General features: G+C 33.3%; 1 protein-coding gene across 1 annotated transcript; it reads left to right on the forward strand.

The window, feature by feature from the left end:
- Nucleotides 1-873: 873 nt before the first annotated feature.
- Nucleotides 874-14,899, forward strand: LOC143064714 (uncharacterized). Its single transcript, XM_076237750.1, has 10 exons — nucleotides 874-1,014; nucleotides 3,895-4,295; nucleotides 4,466-5,297; nucleotides 6,735-6,935; nucleotides 7,361-7,398; nucleotides 7,835-7,922; nucleotides 11,187-11,251; nucleotides 12,835-13,059; nucleotides 13,681-13,773; nucleotides 14,668-14,899. The coding sequence occupies exons 1-10, from the start codon at nucleotides 981-983 to the stop codon at nucleotides 14,833-14,835; spliced, it is 2,145 nt and encodes a 714-aa protein (XP_076093865.1). The 5' UTR covers nucleotides 874-980; the 3' UTR covers nucleotides 14,836-14,899.
- Nucleotides 14,900-15,325: the final 426 nt, after the last annotated feature.

Genomic DNA, 15,325 nt, shown 5'->3' on the forward strand with positions numbered 1-15,325 from the left:
GTTTAAAACGCATCCCAAGTTTTATTTTTTTCACCATAAACAAAATTGGTCCAAAGTATAATGACACTTAATAAGAGTAGGTGTGCAGTTAAATACTTTAAAAAAGTGAAACCATTGAACTATATTTTTCGCCTTTGACAGTCACACTCCTAATCTTGAGTAGTATCTTTAAGAACATCAAAACCATTAATACGTAGTAAAACTATCAAGTTGTACACCATTTGTTGAATAATAATATTTTATTATTTATCAGTATTAAATTACAAGTATTCTTTAATTAGTACATATGAAAGAATGAAGCAATACAACTATAGAAGATTTCAGTTTAATCAATCTAGCGTACGTTGCTGTTTTTCATGTAACAATAACGTAATGTAACCGTAGCCTCAGTAATTATTGTTACATTTGTAATTAATCGGTTCCTCACCCAACTTTGCATTCCGGCAATTAGTCTCCAATGTAACAATAATATTTTTATTATTGTTACATTTCCATGTAACCGTAGCCAGTGCCTTAAATGAAATTGGCCTCAGTGCCCTAACTTTTCTTTCAAAACTAATTGTTAACGTAATTGATATTTCGTGCTTGCAAAATTATTATAACTCATAAATAATCCGAAATAAAAATTGATAAGTAATTGAAAATAAAGAAAATAACTTGTAATTTCCTCTAGTAGTCCGGGTTTGTGAGGCCGAGTTTGTTATAGTCCGAGTTTGATGGGCCGAGACATCAGCCTCCCCTTTTTCTTATTTTTTTTCAATGAAACGGCTCTGACTCAATCAACGTGTTACCCTCCAATTCATGTTATTTATACAAAACTCAAAAATGTACATTTGATATATGTTATTAATCTACATTTTGAATTTCATATAAAATATTTTTACATAATCATCACGATCATATCAGTAACCGGAAGTCAAGTTGTTTACATTTGGCCGCGAAGACAGCTTGCATCTAAACAGAGATTTGTCCAGCTTAGAATGTCAGGAAAGCGTAAAAGAGAAGAAGATGACGGTAATTCCCCCTATCAATAAAATTTGTTAAAAATAGAAAAAATAAGAAAGCATCTGTTTTCTTGGTACTTTGAACACATGTACTACTGTAGTTTCATCCCTTAGTCCTTCTATCTTAAAAGTAAGAGGGAGGGGATCTTTACAATCAAGTGATTGTAAAGTGATTGTGGTAACTGCGTATTTACTCAGTACAAGACTCTGGTTCTGTACACAGACACTTGTCTTTATCAAAAGAATGGTGAAAGATACCAGAGCCAGATCTAGAGGGACAGTCCAACTCATAGATTGAAAATAAACGTACAACTCCGTGGCTAAAAAAGAAAATGACAAACAGACAAACTATAGTACACAAGACTAAGCAAGATGAAACACACCAAAAACTAGGGGTGATCTCAGGTCCTCTGAAAGGGTAAGCAGATCCTGCTCTACATGTGGCCAGTGATATTGTTTGCCTCAAATTACAGCCGAAATTCGGCCTTTTCCCCTAGAGAAAATTCCCAATTACTTAAAAAAATGGCTTAAAATTCCTCCCATAAAGTTTAACATTTTCCCCAAACAGTGATGGCATTGGAAGTAATGTTTGTAAATATTGTATTCATGTTATTATTTTGATATTAGAAAGCACTTTTGAGATCCGGTTTTCTGCTCAGAATCATCATGGTGTTTGTAACACATGTAGTTTTCAATGCATTAAGTGCCATCATTGCTTCTGTTTCTTTCCCTCTCCGAAAAGTACGTTTCAGATTGAAAATGTCTGACAACCAAAATATACATAAAAAAACAGTGCAAAAAAGACAGCAAAGCCATCAAATAATCAGTGATGGGTTTAGAATAAAATATACAAATTTCCCAATTTCAATACAATTTATGCATTTTCCCCAATAAAAAACGGTAGAGGTAGTTTTGAAAAAAAACAACAATATCACTGGTGTCACCTGTCGTGTTGCTCATGTAATTACAAACTTGGTCAATAGTCTAACTTGGTAGGTCACAGTCATGAAAAGAGAAAAGGATTCGAGTTACAAATTTTATAAGGAACATATTGTTACGGGACGGGGGTGTCCCATAAGTAAAGGTATTTATATAAGGTTAACACCCTAGTTACTGTACTCTTGGTAAATTCTAATATAGAACTGTCAACTCTGGTGTGGAGTTACAAACTAAGTTATACTGGTAGCGTAGCTGGCAAAATGGTTAATACTATGGTAGCGTAGCAGGCAAAACAGTTAAGGCACTGGTCTAAATATGGTAGCACAGAAACTCATTAACATTGACTTACTAATTACATGTACAACAGATAACAAGATTAATAAAGCTTCACAATTTATTATATACAAAACATTCAATACTATTCCAAGTATAAATCACATGAAAACCCAACAGAACACTTAATAAAATATACAGAGACCACCCTTTTCGGTACGTTAATCGTTTGTCAACATCGTAGTTAACGTAGCAAAACATCTAGGTCAATTATGGTTTGGTCCATTTATTCAATGGGGAAGCATACAATAGCAAGATACATGCATTGCATCGACTGCAGCACTTTTGATTTGCCTTGGTAAGTTCCTTGGTATCACAAGTGACTGCCCTAGTAGCGGGCCGCAGTCTAACTGAAGACTGTTGTGCCCCTATGGAGATGGTGGGCAGATTACGTTATGCTGATTAGATGCTGATCTCAGGTCATTTGGTCACTGACGTCAATAAACATAGTGATGCAAATATTATGGCGGCGATCGGAATGTTTACATCCTGTAGAGTCAGGAAATGGACAAACGGGACTTATCTAAGCTTACTCTTAGCATGTGTGGGCCCCTGTTACAATATATATGCCTAACGCTAATAAAATAACAAGGTAATAAAGCGGGAACATGTGAAATAAGGGTAAACAGAAGGTGGGAACAGTCGTTCAGTCAGGGGACCCCCCGTGGTCAAACAGTGAAGATAAACTCTATAGTACTATTCCCAGAGACTTGACTAACAATATTTATATACAATAACAATAAAAGTATATACAATGTTCATCAAATGTCTTGTATACGTGTTGGCTAACAGTAAACGACGAACGCGAAAATAGAAATGAGTGTATACTGAGTAGCCCGATAGAGTCGTATGTACAAACCTACAGCTTATCCCCTAAACTGTAACAATATCCAATATCATCTGAAATGGTTAATTCCATAATGCTCAACCAACTCTTGATGGCGTCTGTAAAATTTACGAAGGGATGATTTCAATATCATCATTTAGAACTCTTGGTTTAATAGCTTCCTTGTGAGCAGCAATCCTCATTCAAGGAAATCATGATAGGAAATACAAGCCTGGGACTTTCGTATCGATTGAGCATGTTGAGAGATAAAAACTCTGTATGCAGGCGCAAATTAACGTTCAGGATAAAATTCAAATATCACGGCCCAGGCCATGTGTAAATTTCCAACAAATCTATATGGGTTCCATGAATTATTTCTTAAATTTAATAACTGCTGTGATAATAACACAATGTTTTACTTTGAAGTTGTGAAAATAATAATGTTCTCAAAGTGGGCTACATGCACAGTCCCAAACTGAGTACAAGTTCAGTTGTTCTGAAAGTTTTTGGACCTCAGTTGTCTTTTGGTCCAGTGATTGATTAAGCATTACTGATTCATTCAGTGTTTTAGCAGTCTTTTACATTAACATGATTAAGAGTATTACAAAATTCTTATATCTTTGCTGATCATTTGGTCCAGTAATTGGTGACATTTTGCTGATTGAGGTACCTGTAACCAGTATAAGTATTTAAATCAGATTGAAATGATTAAGTTATTTTGTGCAATAGGTTTTATATGTATCTCTTACTTGTGTACAGAGTTCTAATTTTAAAGTCTACTTTTAACTTCAGTGACAAGATCCGGTAGAGCCAGGAAGAAACCAGCTCGATTTCTGGAAAAAGATGTTGACATGTCATCTGATGATTCTGATGAAGAAACACCTCAAACCACCAAGTCTGGTATCAAAACTCCACCTATCAAATCACCACCTCCCCCATCAAAACTCTTAATGCAGACCCTTCAGGCAGCACCAAAACCAATTATAATACAACCAGTTCAACAGCAAATTAAGATACAGGTACCAGCACCTCAGCTTCTACAAACAGGTCCACAGATCACACCAGTTATCACCCCTAAGATACCACTAAAGGTTATCACACAGATGGCGCCACAGCAGCAAGTTGTACAACAGTTAGTGCCCCTGTCACCAACAACACCTACAGATAATTCAGAGGCTGGCAAAAGAGGAAGGGTAAGATAAGATAACTTAATTTGTCAAGATACTACTATAAAACTATATAGTTTTAGATATATAGATATATACTGAGTAACACATGCCAAATATTACATGCAAATAAATTAGGAGTAAGAACAGATAACCAATATTGTTTATTTGAAGCAGATAAACTTTTTCAATTCTAGGTGCGTAAAAAGTCAGCTAAAGTAATAGAAATGGAAGAATTTGAAGAAGCAGAAAAAACTAAAACTAAAAAGCCTGGTGGAAAAAGTCCAGTTGTTATGTCTCCTCCCGTTCAACAGTCCCCAACAAAACAACTCCCTCCTACTGGTATTACTATCGTCAGAAATGAACAAGGTCAGAGCGTAGTGTTATCAGTAGCAGGGGGTTTGCCTGGTATGGTTAAGGCTGAACCATCGCCTCCATCAGCCAAAAAACCAAAATCCAGAGTCAAAATAAAAGAACCAACAGAAGGATCTGAACTTTCTCAAAACTTGTTAGTAAAGGAAGAACCTAGTGACTTGTCATCTGTGGCAGAACTATCGGCAAATATCATGGCACAGGCACAAGGACTTCACACCGGCACACAGAAACAAAAACCGATTAAATCAGAACCTGTTACACCTAAAAAACAAGAATCTCCACCTTCTCCTTCAAAGAAAGGTAAAAGTGTCATCAAAATGTTACTCAATACTCCAACACAGTTCTCTACACCTACCGTGTCTACTACAGCAATAAGTTCTGATAAACCTAAAGAACTAGACAAAAGTTCGGACTCTCTCAAATCGGAACCTAATGTTGTAGCAGCCGAAAGAATTGTTAAAAAAACTATTATTATGTCACCCAGTGATTTAGACGATGGCCATCAATCATACGATGATGATGAGGACGATGAAGATTTTGATGATGAATTAGATGAGGATGATGAAGGTGACGATGAGGATGATATGGAATGGCAGTTTGAATCTCAAGACGGGACTTTGCTGGAGCAGGAGGAATTGGCCAGAAAGGCTAAAGGTAAATATCTAGGTTTAAGTCTCAGGACTGGACTTTACTAGAGCAGGAGGAATTGGCCAGAAAGGCAAAAGGTAAATATATCTAGGTTTGAATCTCAGAAAGGGACTTTGCTGGAGCAGAAAGAATTGGCCAGAAAGGCAAAAAGGTAAATATCTAGGTTTAAATTTCAAGACGGGACTTTGCTGGAGCAGGAGGAATTGGCCAGAAAGGCAAAAGGTAAATATCTAGGTTTAAATCTCAGGACAGGACTTTGCTGGAGCAGGGGGAATTGGCTAGAAAGGCTAAAGGTAAATATCTAGGTTTAAATTTCAAGACGGGACTTTGCTGGAGCAGGAGGAGTTGGCTAGAAAGGCTAAAGCCTAAAGGTAAATATCTAGGTTTAAATCTCAGGACAGGACTTTGCTGGAGCAGGGAAAATTGGCCAGAAAGGCCAAAGGTAAGTATATAGGTTTAAATCTCAGGACGGGACTTTGCTGGAGCAGGAAGAATTGGCCAGAAAGGCAAAAGGTAAGTATCTAGGTTTAAATCTCAGGACAGGACTTTGCTGGAGCAGGAGGAATTGGCTAGAAAGGCGAAAGGTAATTTATCTAGGTTTAAATCTGTTCATTTGATCGTATGATATATATATAAAAAAATAAACTAAAAATAATAGGTTATAATAGGTTAAATATTTTTAAGAGTCACAATAGCCAAAAAATGGCCAGCTTAAGAGTAAATTTGAAAAAAGGAATGCAGTACCATCATGTTTGACCATACAGCAATTACTGCAGAAACATTGATTTACAAATGTATGACAGGTTTGTGTAATATTCATGGTTTTGTCCTTAAAATTAATTTCATTGGAATAACATATTTCAAGATAAGGATAGTAATGATCCTTATTGGTTCATTTTTCACTTAAGAGTTTAATTTTTGCATGATATACACGTATATCCTTGAATATAAAGGACCTTACAACCCCAACCAAATGTTTACTTTTGAAGTTAAACAAATGTAGTAAATGTTTTCAAGTGATTATCATTATATATTTACACAAGACCTTGTCTGATCTGTAGCTTGACATGAGATGTGACATGCAAGCGCTTTTCCGATTTGCCAGACATCTACAAATGTACTGTTGTTGGCAATTTAAAAAAAAATTTGTTAGGTCAGTTTAATTCGAATCGCTGTAAGCTAGTACATTTCTTTTCCTTGATTATTTTACTGAGTCCCCTTTGTTTTTGTATAGTTTACATTTTATGGTTTGTGATAAGATCAGTTTGAGAACCGTTAATGGTAAGTTATATTTGGTATGTATTTGTAATATTACCGGTAGCATAAGCATATCTCATTTCCATGGATATTATTTATATGGTTCACTGACCTTGTAAAAGTTGCATATTTTACATGTTAAACTTATTGACATTTAGATTAATTTTAATGTAAGATATTTAATAGATTTGACAGATGTGTCTCCAGTTGATCACAAAAAAGGAAAGAAGAAGACAAGTAAAAAGAAATCATCACTTGAAGAAGATGATTTTGATGACGATGATTTTGGAGATGATGATGACGATGATGAGGAAGGAAATCTAGTTATAGCAGATGAAGTTAACAAGAAGAAGAAAACTACAAAGAAGGCACCATCTAAGAAGAAAGGTTGAGTGTTCTGTAATCTGTACAAGCTGCCATTTTCTAGATGAAAAAATGCAAAAACAAAATTCACAGAGTTTTTAAGTTATAAATATAGTTGATAGCTTCTTGAATTCTGTTGACAATATTTTAATTTGTTATCATACAAGTTCATAGAGAATCTAATTCATATGGTGAAAGGGAGGTAATTTATAATTTTGGAGTAAAGTATATAGGTTTTTGATTTGGAAGAACTAATAAAATGTCTGTATCCATTAGTACCAGTATGAGTAATCATTATATTGTGTTGTGTCTTATTTATAAGAATTTGATAAAAATAAAACTTAGTAAAGATTGTTATAATTTAATGAGTGTAATGACCCTATCAAGACATTATTCCATAAAATGATATAATATTACTATCAGCTGAATATGCTACAATTTATTTGCAGGTGATACAAAGGCTGGCGGTAAACCAGAAAAACCTGCTGTAAGTTAATTTAAGTCAATTGTTCAAATCAATATTGCTGGAAAAAATGGTTCAAGAATCTTCATTTTTGATTTAAACCAAAGAAATAGATTAACGAATTTATGGTTTATACTTTAAAATCTAAAATTACTATATGAAACTGCTTGTCTTGATTTTAACAGGAACAACTCTATGCAAAATCTTCCAGTCCTTTTCCTTTTTTTATTTAAACAAAGAGAAAATTATTTTTCATTTCCCTGAAGTGTTTCCTTATGTAAAAGGGTATTCTAGGAGAATTAGTAGGATTTTTTTACTACTGTAAATTCAGAAATTATTGCGAGGTTTTTATTATTGCAAAAAATGTAACAATTGTAAACGCAATAATTTCTGAATTTACAGTATTCAATTGACCCAATTTTAATTTACAATTCAGGATTTCTCTTCATTTTTATTACAGAAAGAAAAGAAGAAGAAAAGGTTAACTGCATATACCATGTGGTGTAATTCTATGAGGAACAAAGTCTTGACAGAAAGTCCAGGAATTGGTAATTTATAAATTTTATCAATACCATCATATAATTATCATAACATTAAAGCATAATTATTATACAAAGAAAAACTAGTGCACAGAAATTGTAGAGTGGATTTACATAGGTCATTGATAATGTTAATTACTGCAAATTCAGAAATTATTGTATGCATTTATTATTGCTTATTTTAAAGAATGGACTAAAATGTTGGATAAATTATTGCGATTTCAGAATTTTAGTTCTTATTATTGCAATAATCACCAGGTCTCTGTTTTGGCATTAACAAAACGCTGCAATAATTTTGTCCTTAAAGTAGTGTGATACTTGTAGGTAAACCTCCATATTACAGACTTTCAATGTAAATTCAATCATTGAAATTGACAAAACCACAAATACATATAGCAAGAATAATACTATTTAGAGTCAATGAGTCTTGGACTCATGAAAATCTGTCTAGACTCATCATTTTTAAAACTTTGGAGTCCACATATTCATCAAGATTGTAAAATGTTGTATTAACTGAACACAAATATCATTATTTAATGATAAAAAAAATAAAATAATATGAACTTAATGTCAATTCAGTGTTCTATTTTGTCATGAGGACTGAACTAATTAACCATATAAGGCCACACCAATTTGATTCCTTGTTCGACGGACCCGCCCGCACCTATTTTTTTCAAAACAGATTTTTTTTATTTTTTATACGCCCGGGACGGGACGTATTATGGTATACCGTTGTCCGTCCGTCCGTCTGTCCGTCCGTCCGTCCGTCGTCCACACTTCGGACAATAACTCAAAAACACCTTCATCAATTTCCATGAAACTTAAGTGAATTGTTTATATCTATTGACGTAAGCTCCCTTTCGGTTTTTTTTAATTTCAGATTTTAAGTTTTGGATCTATGGGGCTTTATTCATAAAAAAGGGGGGATTTTCAACACTTCGGACAATTACTCAAAAAGGCTTTCACCAATGTCCATGAAACTTTGGTGAATTGTTTATATCTATTGATGTAAGCTCCCTTTCGTTTTTTTTAATTTCAGATTTTAAGTTTTGGATTTATGGGGCTTTATACATAAATAAAGGGGGATTTTTAACACTTCGGACAATTACTCAAAAAGGCTTTCACCAATGTCCATGAAACTTTGGTGAATTGTTTATATCTATTGATGTAAGCTCCCTTTCAATTTTTATAAATTTCAGATTTTAAGTTTTGGATTTATGGGGCTTTATTCATAAAAAAAGGGTGATTTTTAACACTTAGGACAATAACCCAAAAAGGCTTTCACCAATGTCCATGAAACTTTGGTGAATTGTTTATATCTATTGATGTAAGCTCCCTTTCAATTTTTATAAATTTCAGATTTTAAGTTTTGGATTTATGGGGCTTTATTCATAAAAAAAAAGGGTGATTTTTAACACTTCGGACAATAACTCAAAAAGGCTTTCACCAATGTCCATGAAACTTTGGTGAATTGTTTATATCTATTATTGTAAGCTCCCTTTCAATTTTTATAAATTTCAGATTTTACATTTCCGTGTTATGAATTTTTATGCTTAAAAAAGGGGATTTTTCCAATTTTGGGACTACATGTATAACTAACACTTTCACAAAATTTTATATATGGATGAAAAATTAAGAAAACAAACTCAGTTAAATTTGAGGTAGCCTTAATAGTGCCAATTTTTTTGTGCATTTTTATTTATTATTTGTATTTGACAGGGCTCACACTATTTCTAGTTGATCATATAAATTCATTTAAAGCATAAAAGACAAGTTAAAAAAGCAACGGGCGTATCATGCGCCTAAGCGCAGCCCTTTATTTTATATTCCCGCTTCCCGCATCCGGAAATGTAATCATGTCCATTTCCCGCACTGTTTTTGTTTTGTTAATATCATAAAAAGATATCAACATTTGTTTTTAAAATCACAGTCTAACCTGTATATAACGATTTTAAACATAAAAGCACCCCACCACACTGTGTAAATATCTATGAGAATATTTGTTTCAGCATGAAACCTATGTATCCAAAGTGGGGGTGTCCGATATAAATTTATAACAGCGGAAATACCTGTAAAGAACAAAAAAATGGTTTCTTTCCACCTTACTTATGTTCCCTAGCAAAAAATGTTCGTTGTTAGAATAAAGTACAAAAGATTTGCCTTCAACTGCAATTATATTGTATGCTGGCGAATCAAAACTATCCATAGCCGCTGCATGTTTATGCACCTGTCCTGATTGATCCAGGGGCCTGTCGTTCAGCAGTTAACGTTTGTTGATGATGTTCATTGGTATTTTCCCGTTTGGATATATAAATAAGATCGTTGGTTTTCCTGTTCGAATTGTATACGCTAATAATTTTTGGGTCCTTTATAGCTTGCTGTTTGGTCTGTATCAAAGCCCTGTGTAAAAGGCCGTGTTTGTTATTATCAGGTTGAGAACAACCTTCCCTCAGACAACAGGACAAGGGGTCGGCATTTTACTGATGTAGAAAAGAAAATAGAAATACCAAGGATTTGTATAGTTCTTCTATACAAAACCTTTGAAAACTTAGAATTTTGTACTCAAAGAGAGGAGAGTTACATCATATTTTAAACAAATTTTTCTAAAAGAGGGGTCCACTTACATGACTTATTTTAAATAATATTAAACTGTTAAGGTAAATGTGTTAATTTCACATTGGTAAAGTCAAGGAATATTACAAAATTCTTGGACATGTTTTGACCATTTAATACCAAATAGATATATAGTTCTTTGAGAAAATATGAGCCCTTTTGTACAAACAAATATATTATAACTTATATTTATCCCTCATAAAACATGTAAAAGGGATATTTATAACATTAAGGGGTTGCCCCCAAACTGATTATGACTTGGATGGAGAATTGTCTCATTGTCAGTCACACATACATAGACCAGATTTAATTATTTCTTGGTGAACAGGGAAAAAATACTTCAGAAATTAAAGAAATGTCAAAGTACAAGTGATAAATCAAGTTTTGATATTAACCTACTATTTTATGTTTACAAAAAAAAATTATAATCGCTCGCCATTACTTTTCAAGCTTCGCCTCAAAACTTTGCAAATAAAATATTTTTTTATTAAAATTTTCAAATCGCTCGCTCTTCCCACATTTTTTAGTCCAAAAATCCGTAGAACAAGAAATTAAATTGGTGTGGCCTAACAATAACCTTTCATCTTTTCACTTTTTGGACTCTCCTTCAACAATCCTTAGTGAGATACCTACATGTTCACAATTTTGACATGTTTTCAGATTTTGCACAACTGAGTAGAAGATTAGGAGAGATATGGCAAGGACTTCCATCAAGAGATAAAATGGTGGGTAATTTTTAATGCCCCTGCAACTAAAAGTTGGGGGGCATATATTGTTTTACCTGTGTCAGTCCATCCGTCTGTCCTATTATGGGTATATATAGGTATTACGCATAACTTCTCCTACAGTTTGAATCCTAGGAAGTTTTGCTGTCTGTTTGTACATATATTGAAGATGTGCATGTGGTCAGGGTTTTGATTTTATTAAAATTTACTCTTTTGGGAGATAGTTGAACTTAGTCGTTTAAGCTTTTGGGGTATAAACTGTTAAATTGAACCTTTGTCTACGTGCTCTCATAATAAACTTTGTGTATTTAAAAATAACACTTTTCATTTGCCGGGCCATCAATTGCGTCTCCTAGACACAATAATATCTCAAAGAAAGTCCTACATTTACTATATTATAATACAGTTACTTCAGAGTGGAGCGCAGGGGCATCACTTTGTCTATTTTTTTTTTTAATTATCTATATCAAATATTAAATGCACTCTGTAGAGTCTGTATCACTGAAATAATTTTTTACCAATTTGTCACACAGAATACATTTATGTATAAACAATATGTTGATAATGTTTTTGAATATCAGCTGTATTTGTACGAGGTTAAGATACCTTAATAGCTCTCAATGTATGTTTTTATTTTATTTTTTAGTTTGTTGAACACTACATAAAGATGAAATGTTGAAATCAAAATAGCAATACTTTAACATCTTACACAAGTTATGCAAATATTCAAAGTCAATGAACCATGACTGAGTTACATGGCTAAACAATCTCCATGTAAATGAGATGTGCCAATGCTAATACAACTGCATACCAAATACCATTGACTTATTATAAGTCATTCCCAAACCTAAATACAAACATTAACTTGTAAACTGTAAAAGTTTCAAAGTCAATGAACCATAGAGAGGGGGTGGGGCTATATAATCTCCATGGAAATGAGATGTGCCAATGCTTATACAACTGCATACCAAATATGATTGACCTACCACTTGTGGTTCACCATAAACTAGACCTAATCACAAACTAATACATTGTTGTCGTCGCCGCCGCTGCCGCCGGAAACAGCATACCTATGTCTCGCTTTTTGACACTGTCAAGGCGAGTCAAAAATCATGGCTAATATGGTCAATAGACACTAAATAGCGGATATTGCCCTTAAAGAAGATTTTGACCAATTTTAAGAGTTTTACAAATTATTTTGAATTAGATAATATATCCCCTAGAATTCCCTTAAAGAAGATTTTGACCAATTTTAAGAGTTTTACAAATTATTTTGAATGAGATAATATATCCCCTAGAATTCCCTTAAAGAAGATTTTGACCAATTTTAAGAGTTTTACAAATTATTTTGAATGAGATAATATATCCCCTAGAATTATAAACAGCAAAAAGCATCGGGAACACAAGATTCACAAATGAGTCAATATGATTGACATAGTTGACTTGCTACAGTAGTTGTTGCCCCTGATTCTCAAACTATGATATTTTTTTAGTCAGATATTTGTGTCAAGTAAATCATTGGGACAAGATTTTGGCCCACAGAAATTCCTTTCAACACAAATATTTTTTTTTTTTTAATATAGTCATGGAAAAGAAAGGCAAAGAAAGAAGCTAGAAAACTAATGGGTAAAGGACAATTAATCAGTACTGGTAAAGTTGCAACATCAACCCCTGCAGCATTGGCTACTGTCCAGCAGAAGATATCACATGCACCCAAATCTGTGCCAGCAATCCACCATCCTACAGCTTCACAACAGAAGGCACTAATTGCTGCAGCCAAACAAGATGATCATGCTATTCAATTGAGGGTAGGTTCAAATAATTATAACGTGGATTCATCTTGTTTTATGGTTTCCAATCTTTGTAGATTGGCAGGGTATTTACTTGGATCATTGACGTCAGTGTTTTGACATACCAGCCTTTAGAAAACTTGTACTTTAAACATTTGTAGTTAACAAAACAAATCCAAATTGGTATCCCAGAAATAATAATGAATTCACAGAAGTTGAAAATAAGAATTTATGGTTTAGCCAATTTAGACCAATTTTTTTAATCTTTTGTTACAATATGCTGTAAAATTAACCCAATAGTTTACAAATGTGCAACTTTACTAAATAAAAATATTTATGGATTTGGATCAAATGAATTATGAAAACAACACAAGAAAGGGAGATAACTTGCTTATGATCAGTCTGAATTATTCTTTCTGTTATTATATCATATTGTAAGGTAATTTATTTTTAGAACTAGAAACTGCCTTATATTTTACAATATATATATATATATATGTGTGTGAACTTAATTTTACTAAACATGGTTTAAGTTCCACCTACTAATTGTGAAAAGTTCCAGTTTGAATCAATGAAACGAACATTATATTTCTACCGTGTAATCTGTTTATATTTCTACCGTGTAATCTGTTTTTGTAGGGTTCTGGAATAGAGCCTATAGATGTTGCAGCATATATTAAACTGGTTGGTGAATCTCTTAGTATCATTGGTATGAGATTACAGGAACACAGGGTAAGGTGGTTAGTTGTATTGATAAGGATACTGATTCGTTTTCTGTCTCTCTTAGAGATGTCAATTAAAAAGTAAAATCACAAAAATACTGAACTTAGAGGAAAATCAATTCTGAAAGTCCATAATCACATGGCAAAATCAAATAACAAAAAGCATCAAAAACGAATGGACAAGAACTGTCATATTCCTGAGTTGGTACAGGCATTTTCAAATGTAGAAAATGGTGGATTAAACCTGGTTTTATAGTGTTAACCCTCTCACTTTGATGACAGTCTCATCAAATTCCATTATATTTACATTGATGCGTAAACTAAACAGACACAATAAATAAAATAGTCAAAATATGGGTACATCAGTCATCATCGTATAACAATTTTAAAAGGAACAATTTAACAGAACACAAAAACATCTATCAACAAACACATTCATTGATTTGTGTGTCTGACGTCAGAAAATGTTATACGTCACATAGATTCGGACATATTTCGTTGTTTAAAACTAACAATGAGTGGACTTGCTTTGAAATATTATTTTCTTCCTGTCCAATCAAACATACTGGTTTGTCACTTTCATGCACATAAAACATGTGTTAGTTTTCTGGAAAGGTCGTGCCATAAAAATAGATGGTCTAACCATGTTTTTTTTTATCTGAATCAAATGAAAAATATGACAGTCAGTAACACTTATATTCTAGACAGTAATTGTAATAAAAATAAAACTAGTCTGGATAATTTAAATGCCTTGAAAACTCTGCAAAGAATTATAATTTATGGTGCTCTTTGAAATTTTTGTCCAAAAACTTTGTATATAGTCAAGTATTGCCACCATGATAACATACTGTGAGCCAGTTCATTTCATATGCTTTTTGTAATGTATACATTTTTCTTCTTTCAGGGACTTATTGCTGTTCAAGGAAGTTTGTCTGTGTTATTAGACTCATTATTATGTGCATTAGGGCCACTTATGTGCTTAACAACACAAATTCCAGAATTGCATGGCTGTCCAGCAGAGACACATAGTAGAACATTAGACAATTTAGCCTATTTTATGCCAGGATTATAATTTTTGTGTTTTATCCATGTTGTAAAGAAAAAAATCAATAATAAAAAATCATAAAAGGTGATAACTTTTTGTTGAGCCTGCGACTTCTGTGTCAGAAAGTTCCACAAAGGGATAGTTATTCAGTGGCAGAGGTGGTGTCAGCGTCAACTCACTTCTTAAAAACTTTTTATTTTTGAAGCTGGAAGACCTGGATGCTTTATACTTTGTATATAGATGCTTAATGTTATGAAGTTTTTTGTCTGTCTGTCATGTCATTTGTCTTTGACCTCATTTTGATGGTTCAGTGACTACATGAAAAAAGTACAGATTTTTTGTTGAGTTTATTTCAAATTTGGAATAATAGAATAACTATTTTATCTGAATACCTGGCCGAGAGCTGACCTCGACCTCATTTCATGGATCAGTGAACAAGGTTAATTATTCATGGTCAAGTCCATATCGCCGATACTATAAGCAAAATGTCTACTATATTTAGTGTATGGAATGATGG

This window comes from Mytilus galloprovincialis, chromosome 1 (assembly GCF_965363235.1).
Source record: "Mytilus galloprovincialis chromosome 1, xbMytGall1.hap1.1, whole genome shotgun sequence".
NCBI lineage: Eukaryota > Metazoa > Mollusca > Bivalvia > Mytilida > Mytilidae > Mytilus > Mytilus galloprovincialis.

Excerpts from the sequence above, each read along its gene's own strand:
- LOC143064714 (XM_076237750.1), top strand. The coding sequence starts at position 981 with ATGTCAGGAAAGCGTAAAAGAGAAGAAGATGACG. Across the intron at positions 5,298-6,734 it reads ATTGGCCAGAAAGGCTAAAG|ATTTGACAGATGTGTCTCCA; the intron begins GTAAATATCTAG and ends GATATTTAATAG. Across the intron at positions 7,399-7,834 it reads GTAAACCAGAAAAACCTGCT|AAAGAAAAGAAGAAGAAAAG; the intron begins GTAAGTTAATTT and ends TTTTTATTACAG.